The 20605-nt window shown below is 43.2% G+C and overlaps 1 protein-coding gene across 4 annotated transcripts in view; it reads right to left on the bottom strand.

Moving 5' to 3' along the window:
- The window catches only part of nphp4 (nephronophthisis 4), a 191766-nt gene that overhangs the window by 137941 nt on the left and 33220 nt on the right, over positions 1-20605 (bottom strand). For all 4 annotated transcript variants that reach the window (XM_024384500.2, XM_042303891.1, XM_024384503.2 and 1 more), the window contains exons 3-5: positions 16220-16389; positions 12544-12608; positions 5329-5478 (exon numbers count right to left, since the gene is read on the bottom strand). In XM_024384500.2, the coding sequence (XP_024240268.1) occupies positions 5329-5478; positions 12544-12608; positions 16220-16389 (385 nt within the window). The remainder of the gene's footprint in view (positions 1-5328; positions 5479-12543; positions 12609-16219; positions 16390-20605) is intronic.

The following is a 20605-nucleotide window of genomic DNA, read 5'->3' as shown; positions in this document are numbered from 1 at the left end:
ATGTATCTAGATGCGTATTGAATCATTCATGAAAGGAGAGATGCACATCCCTAATGGATAACTATTGGAAGGTTTAAAGACATGCGTTGTTCTACATTGTAATGGACACAGTGCAACCTTTGGTAGTTAGGCTTTGGCTGCAGTACAGCAATGTCAAATCCGGTCATGGTTCTCACAGGGGAAGTGAAATGATAGGCTGCAATGACTTTGCTCATGATGCACACAGCAAATGACATGTAACAACACCGAGAGCATCGGACACGAAACACCAATACAAATGTAACAACAGCTAAACAAAATAGATAAACAAGTTCCTTGAATTTATTTGCTGGTGCCCTTTCATTATAAGATGGACACTTGTGGTTTCAAGCGGCACCAATCAAAGTAGTGCAGCGTCAAACCCACATATCTTGGGGTGATATTAGTTTGCACCCTTTATTTTAATTTGCTCCATGGCTCAGGCGGCCAATTCGACCCAGGGCTGTTTGTCTCAGCTCAGTTGCGGAGAGGAAGAACTCTGCAGCGGTTTCTGAATAATAAACAATGCCATGCCGGTGAGTGGTAACATTCAAATAAAATCCAGCCCCGAAACCAAACATTGTCTCATAAGGAAACACACGTCATTGACACAGATATCCATGAATACCCCACTTTGGATTTCCCACTTCAAACTCAAATACACTGCTCAAAAAAAATAAAGGGAACACTTAAACAACACAATGTAACTCCAAGTCAATCACACTTCTGTGAAATCAAACTGTCCACTTAGGAAGCAACACTGATTGACAATACATTTCACATGCTGTTGTGCAAATGGAAAAGACAACAGGTGGAAATTATAGGCATTTAGCAAGACAACCCCAATAAAGGAGTGGTTCTGCAGGTGGGGACCACAGACCACTTCTCAGTTCCTATGCTTCCTGGCTGATGTTCTGGTCACTTTTGAATGCTGGCGGTGCTTTCACTCTGGAGGTAGCATGAGACGGAGTCTACAACCCACACAAGTGGCTCAGATAGTGCAGCTCATCCAGGATGGCACATCAATGCGAGATGTGGCAAGAAGGTTTGCTGTGTCTGTCAGCGTAGTGTCCAGAGCATGGAGGCCCTACCAGGAGACAGGCCAGTACATCAGGAGACGTGGAGGAGGCCGTAGGAGGGCAACAACCCAGCAGCAGGACCGCTACCTCCACCTTTGTGCAAGGAGGAGCAGGAGGAGCACTGCCAGAGCCCTGCAAAATGACCTCCAGCAGGCCACAAATGTGCATGTGTCTGCTCAAATGGTCAGAAACAGACACCATGAGGGTGGTATGAGGGCCCGATGTCCACAGGTGGGGGTTGTGCTTACAGCCCAACACCGTGCAGGACGTTTGTCATTTGCCAGAGAACATCAAGATTGGCAAATTCGCCACTGGCGCCCTGTGCTCTTCACAGATGAACGCAGGTTCACACTGAGCACATGTGACAGACGTGACAGTCTGGAGACGCCGTGGAGAACGTTCTGCTGCCTGCAACATCCTCCAGCATGACCGGTTTGGCGGTGCATCAGTCATGGTGTGGGGTGGCATTTCTTTGGGGGGCCGCACAGCCCTCCATGTGCTCGCCAGAGGTAGCCTGACTGCCATTAGGTACCGAGATGAGATCCTCAGACCCCTTGTGAGACCATATGCTGGTGTGGTTGGCCCTGGGTTCCTCCTAATGCAAGACAATGCTAGACCTCATGTGGCTGGAGTGTGTCAGCAGTTCCTGCAAGAGGAAGGCATTGATGCTATGGACTGGCCCACCCGTTCCTCAGACCTGAATTCAATTGAGCACATCTGGGACATCATGTCTTGCTCCATCCACCAACGCCACGTTGCACCACAGACTGTCCAGGACAGTATTTAATAAGAATATTTCATTCATTCAGATCTAGGATGTGTTATCTTAGTGGTCCCTTTATTTTTTTGAGCAGTGTATATACTTTGACAAAAAAAAGTGACTTATTGACTTAAATCATTGTGCAACATAAATGGGAAAGCTACAGGCATTGTCTTTCAGTTTAAAAAAAGTTCATTTCTGCTGGTACTTTAAACCTCCTATGCTCTTCCTCTTTCAAAGTCACTGAGACCTCATGGTAGCCAACATAATGGACAACTGAACATTTGTATACATGACTCAAAGTATGATGGGATGTTAATTGCTTAATTAACTCAGAAACCACACCTGTGTGGAAGCACCTGCTTTCAATATATAACTCAAGTGTTTCCTTTATTTTGGCAGTTAACTGTAGCTACATGGAACCAAGTGTAACAGTGACTCTCCATTTTAATCTGTTTTAATCATGTTTAATGAAGTTCCTGTTAGCCAGAGCTGACTTCATGTACAATTAAGTCTGTCGGTCCTCATGTTCACAAAATGGATGTTTGGGGTTTATTTGAAACTTGATTGTTCTCGGTCTGAAGGACTCCAATGCTAGGGTATCTGCACTGTTGAACTTGTACACAAACAGTACATCTCATTGATAAGACAGAGCATGCCCTGATGTCCTATGTGCAAAGTATACAGTCGTGGCCAAAAGTTTTGAGAATGAAAATTAATATTGTGTCAAAGTTTGCTGCTTCAGTGTCTTTAGATATTTTTGTCAGATGTTACTATGGAATACTGAAGTATAATTACAAACATTTCATAAGTGTCAAAGGCTTTTATTGACAATTACATGAAGTTGATGCAAAGAGTCAATATTTGCAGTGTTGACCCTTCTTTTTCAAGACCTTTGCAAAGCGCCCTGGCATGCTATCAATTAACTTCTGGGCCACATCCTGACTGATGGCAGCCCATTCTTGCATAATCAATGATTGGAGTTTGTGGGGATTTGTTTGTCCACCTGCCTCTTGAGGATTGACCACAAGTTCTCAATGGGATTAAGGTCTGGGGAGTTTCCTGGCAATGGACCCAAAATATCGATGTTTTGTTCCCTGAGCCACTTTTGCCTTTTTTTGGCAAGGTGCTCCATCATGCTGGAAAGGGCATTGTTCGTCACCAAACTGTTCCTGGATGGTTGGGAGAAGTTGCTCTCGGAGGATGTGTTGGTACCATTCTTTATTCATTATTCGTGTTCTTAGGCAAAATTGTGAGTGAGCCCACTCCCTTGGCTGAGAAGCAACCCCATACATGAATGGTCTCAGGATGCTTTACTGTTGGCATGACACAGGACTGATGGTAGTGCTCACCTTGTCTTCCCCGGACAAGCTTTTTTCCGGATGCCCCAAACAATCGGAAAGGGGATTCATCAGAGAAAATGACTTTACCCCAGTCCTCAGCAGTCCAATCCCTGTACCTTTTGCAGAATATCAGTCTGTCCCTGATGTTTTTCCCTGAAGAGAAGTGGCTTCTTTCCTGCCCTTCTTGACACAAGGCCATCCTCCAAAAGTCTTCACCTCACTGTGCACTCACACCTGCCTGCTGCCATTCCTGAGCAAGCTCTGTACTGGTGGTGCCCCGATCCGCAGCTGAATCAACTTTAGGAGATGCTCCTGGCGCTTGCTGGACTTTCTTGGGCGCCCTGAAGTCTTCTTCACAACAATTGAACCGCTCTCCTTGAAGTTCTTGATGATCCGATAAATGGTTGATTTAGGTGCAATCTTATTGGCAGCAATATCCTTGCTTGTGAAGACCTTTTTGTGCAAAGCAATGATGACGGCACGTGTTTCCTTGCAGGTAACCATGGTTGGCAGAGGAAAAACAATGATTCCAAGCACCACCCTCCTTTTGAAGCTTCCAGTCTGTTATTCAAACTCAATCAGCATGACAGAGTTATCTCCGGCCTTGTCCTCGTCAACACTCACACCTATGTTAACGAGGGAATCACTGACATGATGTCAGCTGGTCCTTTTGTGGCAGTGCTGAAATGCAGTGGAAATGTTTTTGGAGGATTCAGTTCATTTGCATGGCAGAGGGACTTTGCAATTAATTGCAATTCATCTGATCACTCTTCAAAACATTCTGGAGTATATGCAAATTGCCATCATACAAACTGAGGCAGCAGACTGTGAAAATTAATATTGGTGTCATTCTCAACTTTTAGCCACGACTGTAGTGTGGACCCACAGCTTCATTCTTTAATGCGTTTCTAAAGAGTTTACTTTGCCACGGATAGCTGCATACGCACCACAGCTACAGCTGAATCACTTGCCCATCGATTGAACTAAGCCAACAGTGTCGGTCCTGAACTATTTATGAGATTGGCCTGAGTATCAGTGCCTAAGATCTCACAACTCGGATTCTGTCTGGAATGTGGATCCATATTGGGTGTAAAACACTAGTTATTTAAAAAAAAAAGTATGAGGGACAATGGATAAGCTGTGATTGTCAGTGAAGCTGCTTGCCGCCGTGTACTACAGCAATCACCTCTTTCAAACACCTCAGACACCAAATCTCGGGTGATTATACTCGTCAGCAGTACAAAGCGGCAGCGAATGTGAATGAACTAAATGCAGGTCCAACATCCAGACAGTGGCAGCTTACTGTAGGTCGGTATACTTATAGACCCAGAGCAGGAAATAGAGGATTAAGCTACCGAAAACCTTCCACGGACTCATCTTATAATAAACCCCACACTGTCAAACGGCATTACTGTACATCCTTGTATAAACTTGGTTTTACGCAACATTTCAACTTTGGAGGATGATTAAAAAAAAAAAATGTGTTTTGAGAGATAGCCTCCTTGAGAAATCCTGTGAAGACAACTACCTACGTCACAAAATATGAAATTGGAACGCTGTCGCGAAATCCTCCCGCTGTCAAACATAGTGGTCCGAATGGAGAACGCATTTCAAATCATTCCATTTTGAGTGTGACTTTCGATTAAAGCCCAAATGAGAGCAGCTGATTGTCTATTAAATGTTTACATTCCCAGCACCTCTGATTCGTTTTTTCAATTTGGAGACGGTGCTAAGTGGTTGAAGGATTACCTCCAGATTGCACTATGGGATTCTTTCAAATGGCTTTACTGAGGTGTTTTTCAGTCAAATATTTATATAAATTCAGCAGACGATTACAATACAAAAGCCTTTAAAATGAGTTTGAACTAAGGTAAGCAAATGCATTACTGGATTAACAAAGGAACTGGCGGTAGTTTTATTTTTGTTAATCAGTTTTTATTTTTGTTTTCCGGTTTGATGCTTTGTTAGGTTGGTGTGCGGAAATCCTCAAAATATATTGGCCCGCCAAGTTACAACATCACATATATTGAGACGTGACATAGCTTGACAATGGGTCGCCTACTGCAAATAACAACAATGTTAACTGTATGAGAGAAGCACTGGCCTGCTGTTTCCACTGTAGTCTTACCTGTAGGGGAGGGCGTAACCCCAGGGATGTTCTCATCTCCAGACACCAGCATGTTCTGGGGGAAGAGGTGCATGGCAGGGGCTAGAGCAGGGTGAGGCTTCAAGCTGCACACCAAATGAGCACCATCGATGGGCCTCAACAGCTTGTTCTCTACACAGACAGAAAAAACACAACATAACACACAGCACATTGTTTTAATCAATATTCCTTTTATCGCAAGAACTTTCATAGTACTGGCAATGTCACCAGAGTACTTAATGTTCCGCCACTCTGTAAATGAATATATGATTCCAATCAGCTTTATAGGGGACATGGCGTAATGCCTGTCACACGCTCCTCACAAACAACTGTCACTCGTCCTGCCGTTGTTAAATAGGCTGCTGTTCCATTTCTAAATATTCTATTTGGCTGCCGAGACCCAGGTCCATGCTCCTTTACGTTGGGGGGCTGCTTGCAGGCGAACCTGGGCATGTGATTTGCGAAATGACAGCGTGGAAAAGCATTCCCTCGTCCCCGGAGAGGATATGAAAGAGGAGCGCGGGCGGCTGCTTAGGAAATGGCTCTGTGATGTGAGGGATGGGTTGACACGTCGATCCTTCAAACAGTCATCCAATGAAAAACCCGGCCCCATGATGCTTTTCATCAACACACAGTCGACGGTGTTGAGCAACAACCTGAGAAAGGCTGCACAGTGAATTTCATGGGTTCTGTGTGTTCAGCAGTACATCCCAAGATCTCTGCCTTGGAATGCGTGGTGATCGCTCACTCTGACAGCTCTGATAATTACATCTTCAAAGGAGACAGTGATGATCATTAATCGAAGCTCTATTCACTCCCAGTGACCGCCTCTTTATCAGGTTGACAGTGATGATGTATTTTGGAAGCGCCTCCCAATAGGACATTTGGAAAGGTTGATAGGGTTAACTGATGACGGGTTGGTTTATATTCAAGTCAATAATCAATGTAAACATGGGGGGTGGGGGGCAGGTGGGAGTGACAGTGTGTTACACCACCATGGCATCATACATCTCCCCTGAGTGGTACACTACATTACCAAAAGTATGTGGACCCCCTCAAATTAGTGGATTTGGCTATTTCAGTACACACCCATTGCTGACAGGTGTATAAAATCACACACAGCCATGTATTCTCCATAGACAAACATTGGAAGAAGAATGGCCTTACTGAAGAGCTCAATCAACATGGCACCGTCATAGGTTGCCACCTTTCCAACAAGTCAGTTCGGCAAATTTCTACCTTGCTAGAGATGTCCCATTCAACTGTAAGTGCTGTTATTGTGAAGTGGAAAATGTTTAGGAGCAACAGCGGCTCAGCAGCAAAGTGGTAGGCCACACAAGCTCACAGAAAGGGACCGCCGAGTGCTTAAGCGCGTAAAAATCGTCCGTCCTTGGATGCAAGACTCACTACCGAGTTCCAAACTGCCTCTGAAAGCAACGTTGGCACAATAACTATTCGTCAGGAGCTTCATGAAATGGGTTTCCATGGCCGATCAGCCGCACACAAGCCTAAGATCACCATGCCCAGTGCCAAGCATCAGCTAGAGTGGTGTAAAGCTTGCCGACTCTGGAGCAGTGGAAACGCGTTCTCTGGAATGATGAATCATGCATCAATGCCGACTGCGAGCCAGGCCTAATCGTCCAACATCAGTGCCCGAGCTCACTAATGCTCTTGTGGCTGAATGGAAGCAAGTCCCCGCAGCAATGTTCCAACATCTAGTGGAAAGCCTTCCCAGAAGACAGGAAGCTGTTATAGCAGCAAAGGGGGGACCAACTCCATATTAATGCCCATGATTTTGGAATGAAATGTTCAACGAGCACTTTTGGTCATGTAGTTTGTTTGATTAGGCCTCAAACCTGGTTTACAGTCGTTTCCTGTGTGACACCATTGTTGTGCAAATGTGCAGGTACGCTACTTTGGGTTAATTTCACATCCATCAATTCCATCTTTACAATATGAAACTGTACTGGATGTTAATTTAAAGTGCTCTCACTCTGCAGTCATATTATAATTTTGTCTCTTCCAATTCCAGCAACGGGGCCCAGGGGTCCAACCATAGCTCCAAATGGAGGTTGGAACAATGTTGTAGGAGGGTAGGAGCCTTGGAGGATTAATTTCCAATATATGTCCACAATCCAATATCTATATCAGCAGCAGGAAGCTTTAAGCCATTCCTATAGGCCTCAGAACCTCCAAAGCCAATGATAGGGATTTCAGAGTTAAAGCGGTGAAAAAAGAGGAGGAGTATATCCCTGTTCCCCGAACCGTCTCACCCCAACCTTTAACTTCCTCTGACAGGCGGCTGCTCGCAAATTCACTTCATCAGGGGAAAACTGCTTAACTCAAAATGGTGCACTCAAATGTGATAAAAAAGTGAACAGAACACTCAAACATGGTTTGAGGACGTCGTTGAAGCCACAGCTACACTTGCTGCGCGGCAATTTCAGCGTACGGCAGTGCTTTCATGGAAAACTGGCTCTTGCTGTAGTGGTAAAAAAAAATATGGAGGCGTAAAAATGAAACGTTCAAAGCATCTAGCTAGCTGAACACAGATGGGCGCACAGGTGTCGAGATCTCGGTAACTTTTTCATCATTTATTTCATATTATTCATAATGCATCAAGCTTGCCTCTCTGACGCAGCACATGGATTAGGGACTCCAGAAATTCTTCAAGCAGACATCTTGGTACCTTAGTGTCAGGCGAGCAAACTTGGCAGGAGATGAAGCGGAGGTAAAAATGGAAAGGTAGATCAGCAGCATCAGAGGGCTGGTGGATTTCCAAGGGTGACGGGGAAGAAACCGTGTAATAATCAAGATGAATAGCAGATGGACTCCATGTGAAAAGAGGGGCTTTAGAGGCAAAGTCAAACACTGTTGCATTGATTCAGGCTATTCAAAAGGAGAAACAAAATAGCAGATTCCGATAGAGTAGCAATGATGGCTCAACCGAATCCTTTCAGTACAGTGATCATTGAAACATATTTTACATTTCAGCCCTACATTCAACCCTGCATCGATTGCGTTTCCGCCATGATGACAAGCTAAAACCCAAGGCACTTTCCAGTCCGTGGCAGCAGTGGATTTCAATACGGTAATGTGAACACAATGTAGTCTCACTGCACCAAGGAGCACTGTGCCATCTGGTTGCCCCCCATTCCCAGAGTGGGCCCCAGAGCAGCCCATTCTCCCCCGTCTCTTTCTCCCCCTCTGCCTCCCTTCCTTCTCATACTCTGCTTCCCTCCCGGTCAGATTGGGGCTTAGGTAAGCCAAGAAGTAACACCATCTCCTCCGTGATCCCTCTACCCCCCAAGGTCCGTCAAGGAGAAGAGCTTCAGTGGGCCCCAGAGCGACCCCATATCTTCCTTCCCCACCCCCCTTCTCTTGTTTCCCCAGGTGGCACCGGCAGAGGGGCTTAGGTGGCGGCTGGCCGGGGCTCGGCAGGAGAACACAGACTGAGGAGGCTGGCAAGCAGAGCAGCACAGAGGCTCCCTTGGTTGCCACGGTCCCTGTCCCCCCTCCTCCTGGCATTGAATAACCCCTACCCCAGGCACTCTACCTGGCATGCTGGGCACACACACGTGCAACGTGGTCATGCACACAGACACACAGTGCTGACTTGACAGGCTGACTGGAGGGGCCCCATGTGAAGAGCCCTGCACAGGCATGAATTTTAATGCACAAGCCCTATCCATGCCTGTGACGTTCAGACCCTACCCTACCCAGGTCCGTTTCTTTTGACAAATTTAAGACCCAGCCCAAAAATCTGAAATAACTTCCTTCGTTAGTATCCATTAGCTACTCGTCTCGGTCTGTCCTCCCCCTCCCTGCACTGCTTGCGTTGCATGTGTTCTGCTGCTGTGTGAGTATCCATAGCAACAGCCCCGCCTTGGCCTGTTCAATGACGAGAGATAAGTGTTAACTTGCTACTTTTCGTCACTCTAAACTCTGGAAAATGATTATTTTCTGTGAAATCATTTCTCCTGTCGACTCTGACAATGTTGTGGTATTATATTTGATGAGGTTTAAGCACTTCTGACACCATGATATGATCTTAGTAAGATATCACTGTAGGCTACTGCTCAGCAGAGCACGAGCAAATGGCTCAGATTCAAAATGTTAGTGATCAATTCAGTGATGCCCTGCCCGTACCCTAGTAATTGATGAAAAGAACTGTCCGTAACCCAATGTATAGTGTCGGAGCCGTCGGCCTCGGACTGGGTAGCAGCGCTCTACCCAGGTGTAGACTGTGCACTCCAGACCCGTCTTCCTGTATGTATGTCTGTGTCTCTATCGGGATGATTAGACAGGAGTGGAGGCTAAATTGAGGAGTACACACTAGAGGAGAAGTGAGAGGTATACTGGAGGACATTGTACTCAAAATCCTGTCTCAGTGGGAAGAAAATACCACATATTATACCACAAGTAACTAGCGTTGAAGCAATGCCTCTTTTGAACTCTTCATTTCACAGCACGTCCTCGTCGAGGTAAACAACACTTTTCTTCAAGTGTGAAGAAGAAAATATGCTCTCTTCCAATGAATAGCAGATAAAGCTCTTCCTCAAGAGAACAGGACAATACACGATTGCTGGCCTTCGGCTCCAGAAATAAGACTCCATTGTGAAAATTAATAGGGTTTCCTTTGTTTGGTCTTGTTATCCAAAGCAGCAAGGTAAACAGCTGTCCTCCTCCTGCCGTGTGTGTGTGAGGAAGAGAGATGCCTGAACATGAAAGCACGCATCGTCGACACGGCCTGAGTGAAAACAAAAAAGGCATCCTACCCCCCAACAGACACTATTTTAATAATTAAATGTACACAAAAGTCCATTTGAGAGAAAGATGCCTTTCCAATATTCATGTGACAAGATAGCAAACACTGCTTCTTGGGATTATAGATGTAGGATCTTCATTTGATCACACTGTTGCGGGAGAACCTTCCTGCAATAAGGGATATTTCAAACTTAGTGTATTTAAGGTTTAAAAAAAGCTTCTGAAGATTTCAATTTTCAGACTAGATTTTCCCTAAAAATGTAGCAATCCCTAAAACAAATTGTCATTATAATCCACATAATAATTCACATTTCCTGCTGCTGCAGGATTACTTTCCTGCTGAAGCAAACTGGCTCAAATTAAGATTCTACATCTGTATGTTGTTATTCATACATGAGCACAGGGGTTCCCAAACTTTTTTGGACCACGGCCCCATTTAGAGATTTAAAAAATTATGCGACAACCACCATGTAAAAAAAGTTATGTAATCAATACAATGTTTCATTTTTTCATTGAGGCTACGGGTATTACAAATCAGTCTGACCGTACTTTTGACAGCATTTCAATCTGAAGTAAGTATGGTTTGAAGTGACAAATGCATCAGAAAGGCATTGGGAAGTTCAGAAGATCATCACGCAATCATTTTGTATGATCTTCTGTATAATCAAATTAAATTTATTTATAAAGCCATTCTCTACATCAGATGTCGCATAGTGCTTATACAGAAACCCAGCCTCGAACCCAAAACAGCAAGCAATGCAGGTTTAGAAGCACGATGGCTAGGAAAAACTCCCTAGAAAAGGCAGGAACCTAGGAAGAAACCTAGAGAGGAACCAGGCTCTGAGGAGTGGCCAGTCCTCTTCTGGCTGTGCCGGGTGGAGATTATAAGAGTACATGGCCGTTAAGGCCAGATTTGTTCTTCAAGATGTCCAAACATGTATACATGACCAGCAGGGTCAAATAATAATCACAGTGGTTTTAGAGGGTGCAATAGGTAGAGAATGATTAATTCCCCCACCCCCCCAGTCTGATTTAGTGCCTATTCTTGTCCACTCTTTTCTAATGAGTTCTGTGCAGCTTATGGCATTGTAGAGGGAAACAGACACATGCGTGTTCCTGCGAGTCTTCTCCTTCAGTGATGGGGTCATACTATTTTGTAGCTTAAACCGTTCAAAAGATAGAACCACTTTGCTAGTAAGAAAACAGAAATTGCTCTGTTTATTACAACCACATCTAGTGGCTACCAAGGTTATATGAACCAAGCATAAAAAAACATTTTTTACAGTTTCTCTTGTGACCCCCTGTTCAAATCCGGTGACTCCACATGGGGTCACAACCGCTGGTTTGGGAAACACGGCATTAGTAAATTGTACTTGGCAATTCTTTGCATTACATTGGTATTATTCCGTCACTGTAAAGGCCTTTTTTCATATTCATAGGAATGACATTCCTGAAGGGCCTGAAATTAGCTCGATAGCAACAGAGTGACTGGTGAATGTTTTTGTAGTAAAGAGCCCATTTCAGGCCACAGCCTAAGTGTAGACTATAATCTGGAAGATACAGCATCTTCTTGTTGATAGTGTATACTGCACCCAGTGGAATAAAATGTTAACACAATTAAATATTGCACAGCTGAATAAGGTAGGCCTATTCTAACATGGGTCAAATGGAAGATTTGGTTAACACACGCTAAAGTTGTGGATCACTAGACTTACTAAATGTTAGGGTTGTATACCAGTATCGTAATATTTTTTTCCATGGCAAAGATGAAAACACAAAGCAGACTAAACTATTTGCTCCTTTAAAAACCTGTTGTATGTCAAATATTGTGTGCTATATCTTGGAAAATAAATACATGTGACTCTGGATGACAACATAACGAGGTTTGTTTCCAACATTAGGGCTGTTTTCCTAAACAAGTTAAAACCGCTTTGTGTTTTGTTTACTTGCCACGATACTAACAAGTATCGCGATAGTGGTATTGTCCCGGCCCGACTAAATATGATACATGTAATCAGACAGTGGCACCGCCTTTCCCAATTAAGAAAGCTTTGTCATTGGCACTCGGGCGCTGAGATCTTTATTAAACACAGCAGACAAAACACAGTGTAATTATAATCAACACAATTGGGGCCCACTACACTTGGATTAGAGTGTGTCTGCAAGGGTTCCTCGGAGACTCAATGTTGACATCAACTAGTTGAATTAAATTGCAAAGCGGACCGCAGCGTTTCTGAGGCGGTCGTAAGATCTAGCTTAGTGTATCGCCTGTGTGTGTCAAATGGCATCCTATTCCCTTTATAGTGCACATCTGGACCAGGCCCCATAAAAAGTAGTGCACTATAAAGGGAACAGGGTGCCATTTGGGACGCACCCTTAGTGGTTGTTGAACAGTGTGCTGTTGTAAGAGAGCATATAAAAGACACTTACGCTCTATAGGGTCCCTCACTAGTGGATGGAGTAAGGTCCTTGGTGTTCCGTGGTACATACTTAGCCTAGGGACAACAACAACAAAAATGACGTTGAGAATCAATCAAAACAAGATGGACAGAGTGAATCACAATAGACACTGATACATTTTCTTAGAATAGCTTCTTGTGTGTCTATTATACGTTTTTCAGCTTTATCTGTGTTCTGTGGATGTTAGATGACTAAGACGGGAGTCTCATTAAACACAAAGTGCAAGGCACTTCTCTGTCTGTAAGGTTAGGCCATGTGCAGGAGGCAGGAGCATTGGAAAGTTCAAATCATTTGAACTTGGCGCTTGGGCTGGGCGGTATGGCCCAAAAATCATATCTGGATTTTTTCAAATTTATTTGCGATTCATGACATACAGTACCAGTCAAACGTTTGGACACACCTACTCATTCCAGAGTTTTACTTTATTTTTACTATTTTCTACGTTGTAGAATAACAGTGAAGACATCAAAACTATGAAATAACACATATGGAATTATGTAGTAACCAAATAAAGTGTTAAACAAATCAAAATATATATATATAATCAAAAAATAGCCACCATTTGCCTTGATGGCAGCTTTGCACACTCTTGGCATCCTCTCAACCAGTTTCATGAGGTAGTCACCTGGAATGCATTTCAATTAACTGGTATACCTTGTTCAAAGTCAATTTGTGGAATTTCTTTCCTTCTTATTACGTTTGTGACAAGGTAGGGGTGGTATACAGAAGCTAGCCCTATTTGGTAAAAGACCAAGTCCATATTATGGCAAGAACAGCTGAAATAAGCAAAGAGAAACGACAGTCCATCATTACTTTAAGACAAAGGTCAGTCAAAGTTTCTTCAAGTGCAGTTGCAAAAACTATCAAGCGCTACGATGAAACTGGCTCTTATGAAGACCGCCACAGGAAAGGAAGACCCAGAGTTACCTCTGCTGAAGAGGATAAGTTCATTAGAGTTAACTGCACCTCAGATTGCTCCCCAAATAAATGCTTCACAGAGTTCAAGTAACAGACACATCTCAACATCAACTGTTCAGAGGAGACTGTGTAAAACAGGCCTTCATGGTTGAATTCCTAAAAAGAAACCACTACTAAAGGACACCAATAAGAAGAAAACTTGCTTGGACCAAGAAACATGAGCAATGGACATTAGACTCGTGGAAATCTGTCCTTTGGTCTGATGAGACCAAAATGTATATTTTTGGTTCCAACCGCCGTGTCATTGTGAGACGCAGAGTAGGTGAACGGATGATCTCCGCATGTGTGGTTCCCAAAGTGAAGCATGGAGGAGGAGGTGTGATGGTGTGCTTTGGTGACACGGTTTGTGATTAATTTAGAATTCAAAAGGCACACTTAAACAGCATGGGTACCACAGCATTCTGCAGCGATACGCCAAACCATCTGGGTTGCTCTTAGAGGGACTATCATTTGTTTTTCAACAGGACAATGGCCCAAAACACACTTCCAGGCTCTGTAAGGGCTATTTGATCAAGGAGAGATTGAGTGCTGCATCATAATCACCTGACCTAAACCCAAATTGGGATGAGTTGGACCGCAGAGTGAAGAAAAAGCAGCCAAAAAGTGCTCAGCATGTGTGGGAACTCCTTCAAGACTGTTGGAAGAGCATTCCTCTTGAAGCTGGTTGATAGAATGCCAAGAGTGTGCAAAGCTGTCATCAAGGTAAATCTAAAATATCAAATATATATATATTTTTTTACTACATGATTCCATATGTGTTATTTCATAGTGTTGATGTCTTCACTATTATTCTACAATGTAGAAAATAGTAAAAATACTGAAAACCCCTTGAATAAGTAGGTGTTTCCAAACCTTTGACTGGTGCTCAAAATAAGCGCTGTACACATAAAAGGTCAAATACACTGCATTTTCAACAGTCCGTAATAATCTAATGAATTCAGGACTTATGAAGTTATACCTAGGCTATAACTATAAGCCTTCCACAACCATAAAGACCCACCAATAATTTAATTATTTTATCAAAATAGTTTAACCTGATTTATTTGCAATAATCAATTATCTGGTTTTCAAGGCTGTCTATGAAAACGCCCTTTTTTGTTAAATGTAACTAGAACCATGCATAATGCACATTCACTAATAATGACTAACTTCTTGTTGTAGGCATTAGACTACAGAAAATGAACACAGGTCTCACCAACAATCTCTGAAGTCCACGTGCTAGTGATTAGCCAGCTTCAAGTTTAGCCAAAGCCCAACTTGGATCTATTTGCTAGCTAACAAGGATGAACAGTTGATTTGTTATGAACACACCCTTCTGTCGGTCTCCAACTGTTTGAACAGCATGTTGGCCTGTCCACTTTGTTCAGATGTTGAAATCAAGTGGTCTACCTTATTTCTCAGAATGAGAACGAGTTGCCAATTCCTTATATAATTGTGTCTTATGCTTATTGCACATTTATACATAACAGACTAGACAGCTAGTCTGACAGCCTGGCTAAAATGCTGCTCGCGGTACGTGGTAGCCCCAATGCCGTGTGCGTCAAACTGAGCATTCATTTTCCAGAATCAATGTTCATTGATACTCCTGTTTTGTTGGTGTCTGCTCTGTGCACAATTTGAGAAGTTGAGACATAAAAAGGCTATCATTAGAAAAGGTCATTTCTCTTTTACAGTAAAATAATGTCTCAATGTGTTTCAGTGTCCATATGACCAATTCTGTTGGATCAAACCTCAAATGCAAATAGCAAGCTGAAACCGCTTGTCAGAGAGGTAAGATGTGATCTCTCAACTTTGTTGGCCTGAGGGGCTTGGTGTCTGTGTAACTCAGAGGAAGAGGCAAAGCAAAGAGTGAGCTAAAATCTGTCCAAAATAAGGCCAATGCGTTTCTATGGGGTTATTTTGGACCTAAGCTTGTTGACTGCCTTTCCGCCTTTGGGACAACTCCCATTGTTAGGGTGGAGATGTGCATCTTGTCATTATATAAAGATCTCTGTTGTAAATGGGAAGGTGCATAGAGGACCGAAAGAGACGAACGAGACCAAAAATACAACACGAGAACAAGCAGACAACCACTCATGAAAAAGAAAAATAACAAAACCTTGATTCTCATTAAAACATACATTTAGAAGGAATTAAATATATCGCTCAGCCCTACTCGGAGCCCCCAAATACTCTCGGCACGTGACACTGATATAAATGCCACCCTTCAGAGCCTATGCTCCTCCTCCATAGCAAAACCAATGGCTGGCCCAATGCTGTTGATGCAAATTTACTGCGGAACTCCCTAAGGCTAATAGAGGTAGAAGTATACAATAAGAATACACGTATTATACCTGTCGGTTTTAAGTGTTACACAACATTAAATAGACCTATTTCCTACAAGGAAAAGTACACTGGATTTTTTCTTCCCTCAATGACGGAAGGGGTCTTGATTCAGTATCAATCAATTCAGGAATCAAATATTTTTCTATTGTTGAATTTACATTTAAATTCATCTTCATTCATGTGCTAAATTGATGGTGAATTGACCTCAACCCTGTAGTGGTCTAGACAACAGACTAACTACAAGTTGATAATCTCCCATGATAATCCTTCACATGGCTCTTGATGGGAAAATTCTGAGATTGTAATTAAGGTGTGTGTTGTGTATCGGGACATAGATAATCACCTTCTGTCCCCCTCGGTGGCCTGAGGTTCTGTCATGCTGGAGAAGAGGTGCAGGATGGCGAAGCCACACCCCAGTGCATGCTGGGAGCCGTCTGCCCTGGGCTGTAACGCCACCAGCTCCACCACGGCCACCACGCTTGGCAGACGCAGAGAGGTGTGGAGGTACACCACCTTCAATGGAACACACACAGGACAAGACATGATTGAATGAGTGAGTGAGTGCCAAGATCAGTAGTATTGAGGTTAAACAGTGGGGTACGCAAAGAAAACAGACGGGCACAATTTATCATGAACTACTACACCACAAGGTACAAGAAAAGTGAGCTAGTACAGAGCCTTTTGAGGACAGTTCGATTTTTAAAAAATTATAATCTATCACGGTTTTTGATTTAGTTTCCATAAAATAAAATAAAATGCACAATTAAAACAATTAATAAAAGTCCCATGATGGTATTATCCATAATTTATTATATAATTTCAGTTGTGTATATTAGATTCGCTTTATTCGCTGACTTTATTTCATTCCAAGTCATCATCTCATCTCTGTAAAGCTGCTGCCTATGCTGTCTGACAAAATCAATATTTTAGTAGTTCTTCAAAATAAATAAGGTATATTTTTGACTGCTAAAAACAAACGATCAATCGCTTCGATCATGCATTTTCAGGCAGATACCTCAAAGCAACTGCTCTCTATCCCTCTCGATCGTGCATTCTTCCGTCTCCCTCTCCGTGTCTGCCCCACACTAAACTAACATAGCAGGCGTAATAGAAACACACAGACCAGACAAGTAGGCCCGCAATGGATTATGGTCATTGTAATTAATTACCTCGGTTTCTGCGCTAAACTACTTTGCTGGTGACATGACATGCTTTGCTGATGACACTGTCTGTGATTTATTTAGAATTCAAGGCACACTTAACCAGCATGGCTACCACAGCATTCTGCAGCGATACGCCATCCCATCTGGTTTGCTCTTAGTGGGACTATAATTTGTTTTTCAATGACCCAACACACCTCCAGGCTGTGTAAGGGCTATTTGGCCAAGAAGGAGAGTCATGGAGTGCTGCATCAGATGATCACCTGACGATCACCTGACCTCAACCCAATTGAAATGGTTTGGGATGAGTTGGACCACAGAGTGAAGGAAAAGCAGCCAACAAGTGCTCAGCATATGTGGGAACTCCATCAAGACTGTTGTAAAAGCATTCTAGGTGAAGCTGGTTGAGAGAATGCCATGAGTGTGTAAAGCTATCATCAAAGACAGGTGGCTAGCTTGAAGAATCTAAAATATATTTTTATTTGTTTGACACTTTTTTGGTTACCACGTATTATTTCATAGTTTTGAGGTCTTCACTATTTTTCTACAATGTAGAAAATAGTAAAGTAAAACCCTTGAATGAGTAGGTGTGGCCAAACGTTTGACTGGTACTCTATGTTGAATATTGGCCTGTTGGAAAGTACAACTCCCTACTACAATTGCACAGTTCTGTCTTGATCTGATTTATTTCTAGAGAAAGCGAGTGTTCATCTCAAAGTTAACTGAATGACTGACACTTGAGATACAGATGAACTACCTATTACATTCAGGTACTTATGATAAATGTAGGTATTATTGCACTTGATGTGAAGGAACAGAAACATACACTTTCAAAGAGAAAGAGCCGTGGGTGTGAAGAATATGGACGAAGTGGGTGAAGAAGATATCAGAAAATCACACCTTTATTTTCAAGCAAAGAGGTAGCCAAAGTCCTCACATTCATTTTGATAATAACAAGTATTTTCAATAGGTTAATGCAGTTAGTATGGGGTGATTCTTTCTCATGAAAACATGTGTTCTTTTATATTTGTCCTTTTTGGTGAAATTATCTCTGGGTATGCCAGTGCAGTCTGTCTCCAGATATTTCCCTGGTTTGTAAATGAGAGCCAAACAGACACCCAGGGTTGCAGAGATCTCATTGGGGGGAGGAGAGCATCAACTATAGCATCCTAATAAAGAAGGACTTCCACAGGTACACCCCCTGGTAAGACAGGGGCTTTTTGGAAATTCTCCCTTAACTTCAAAATAGTGGATTCGGCTATTTCAGCCACACCCATTGCTGACAGGTGTATAAAATCGAGCGCACAGCCATGCATTCTCCAAAGACAAACATTGGCAGTAGACTTTCAACATGGCACAGTAATAGGATGCCACCTTTCAAACAAGTCAATTTGTCAAATTTCTGAACTACTAGAGCTGCCCCGGTCAACTGTCAGTGTTGTTATTGTGAAGTGGAAACATCTAGGAGCAACAACGGCTCAGCCGTGAAGTGGTAGGGCACACAAGCTCACAGAGCAGGACCGGCGAGTGCTGAAGCGCTTAGTGCGTAAAAATCGTCTGTCCTCAGTTGCAACAATCACTACAGAGGTTCAAACTGCATCTGGAAGCAATGTCAGTACAAGAACAGAGCTTCATGAAATGGGTTTCCATTGCCAAGCAGCTGCTCACAAGCCTAAGATCACAAAGCTCATTGACAAGTGTCGGCTAGAGTGGTGTAAAGCTTGCCACCATTGAACTCTGGAGCAGTGGAAACGTGTTCTATGGAGTGATGAATCAGGCTTCATCATCTGGCGGTCCGACGGACAGATCTGGGTTTGGCGGATGCCAGGAGGACACTACCTGCCCGAATGCATAGTGCAAACTGTAAAGTTTGGTGGAGGAGGCCCCTTAGTTCGTGTGAAGGGACATCTTAACGCTACAGCATAAAATGACATTCTAGACAATTCTGTGCTTCCACCTTTGTGCAACAGTTTGGGGAAGGCCCTTTCAGCCTAGTGGTTAAAGCGTTGGGCCAGTAACTGAAAGGTTGCTGGATCAAATCCCTGAGCTGACAAGGTAAAAATCTGTCGTTCTGCCCCTGAACAAGGCAGTTAACCCACTGTTCCCTGGGCGCCGAATACGTGAATGTCGATTAAGGCAGCCCCCCGCACATCTCTGATTGAGGGGTTGGGTTAAATGTGGAAGACACGTTTCATTTGAAGGCATTCAGTTGTACAAATGACTAGGTATCCCCCTTTCGTCTTTCAGCATGACAATGCCCCGTGCACAAAGCAAAGTCCATTCAGAAATGGTTGGTCTAGATCAGTGTGGAAGAACTTGACTGGCCTGCACAGAGCCCTGACCTCAACCCCATCAACACAGTTGGGATGAATTGGAGCGCAGACTGCGAGCCAGGCCTAATCGCTCAATATCAGTGCCTGACCTCAATAATGCTTGTGGCTGAATGGAAGCAAGTCCCTGCAGCAATGTTCCAACATCTAGTGGAAAGCCTTCCCAGAAGAGTGGAGGCTGTTACAGCAGCAAAGGGGGGACCAACTCCATATTAATGCCCATGATTTTGGAATGAGCAGGTGTCCAAATACTTTGGGCATGTATTGTATTTCCCGAAAGAGTATTGCTAGCCTATGCCTTCATAACAAATTAGACTAGGAGAATAATAATATAGGTCCAAATAACCATCTTCGATGCCACACACAGCCTACAGTCTATATTTGCATTGCTTTGAATGTACAGCATGAGAGTTAAGCATGGTAAATTAGCCAACACACTCTATGATCTATTGGTCCCGTAAGCCTGTTTGTTTCTAACATCCAGAACAGGAAAAAATGTAATTGAGTGAAAGACGACAAGAGGTAAGCAAGCTTGAAATACAGAGGCAATTTCTGATGACCCCCCTTGCCTCAGCCTGTTCATTTTTACTCTGTCGGCTGCTCCGAGTAGGCGGAGATGTATTCAAATTTTAAACCACAGGGGCATCGCATTTTACCCACATCAATCTTTTATCTTCGCCATTTAGTGCACAACATGTTTTAACTCAAAATCACCTCCTGGATGTTTTTCAGATGCAGCTGCATAAAAATGGAGAGAAGTGAGAGGTAAAAAAAAAGGAAAGAGAGAAAGAGGTTGGCTTGTCAGCCAGGCCTTTGCTATTCGGAGGATAGCATCAAGTACATTGTGCCTCGCAGTTTAAAGATCTCGACTTGGTACATGATTCATCATTAACACATTATGCACTTGACCTTGTCAAGAACAATTCAATGATCCAGAAAATGATGGCTGACAATGTCTTAGAATTCTGCATGGCTGACTCTGAATGTATTCCATTCTCTGAATGGACACACACATGGAAGAGTGTGTGTGTGTCCCCAAAGAATGTATTTAATTCAATAGCCATATATTGAAAACTTTCCCTCTACTTGGTTTGAATAAACAGAGTTGTAGGAATCCATATTTTCTATAATGTTTACTCAAGTTTACTTCCCTGCGATAATACTGATTTGAATTGTGGTGGACATGGTTCAGAACATGGATTTCCAATTCAAAGACGGAGTCCTCCTTTGTCGAGAGCT

The sequence above is a fragment of the Oncorhynchus tshawytscha genome, linkage group LG22 (assembly GCF_018296145.1).
Source record: "Oncorhynchus tshawytscha isolate Ot180627B linkage group LG22, Otsh_v2.0, whole genome shotgun sequence".
NCBI classification, from domain to species: domain Eukaryota; kingdom Metazoa; phylum Chordata; class Actinopteri; order Salmoniformes; family Salmonidae; genus Oncorhynchus; species Oncorhynchus tshawytscha.
This window is presented reverse-complemented; position numbering and strand designations above follow the sequence as displayed.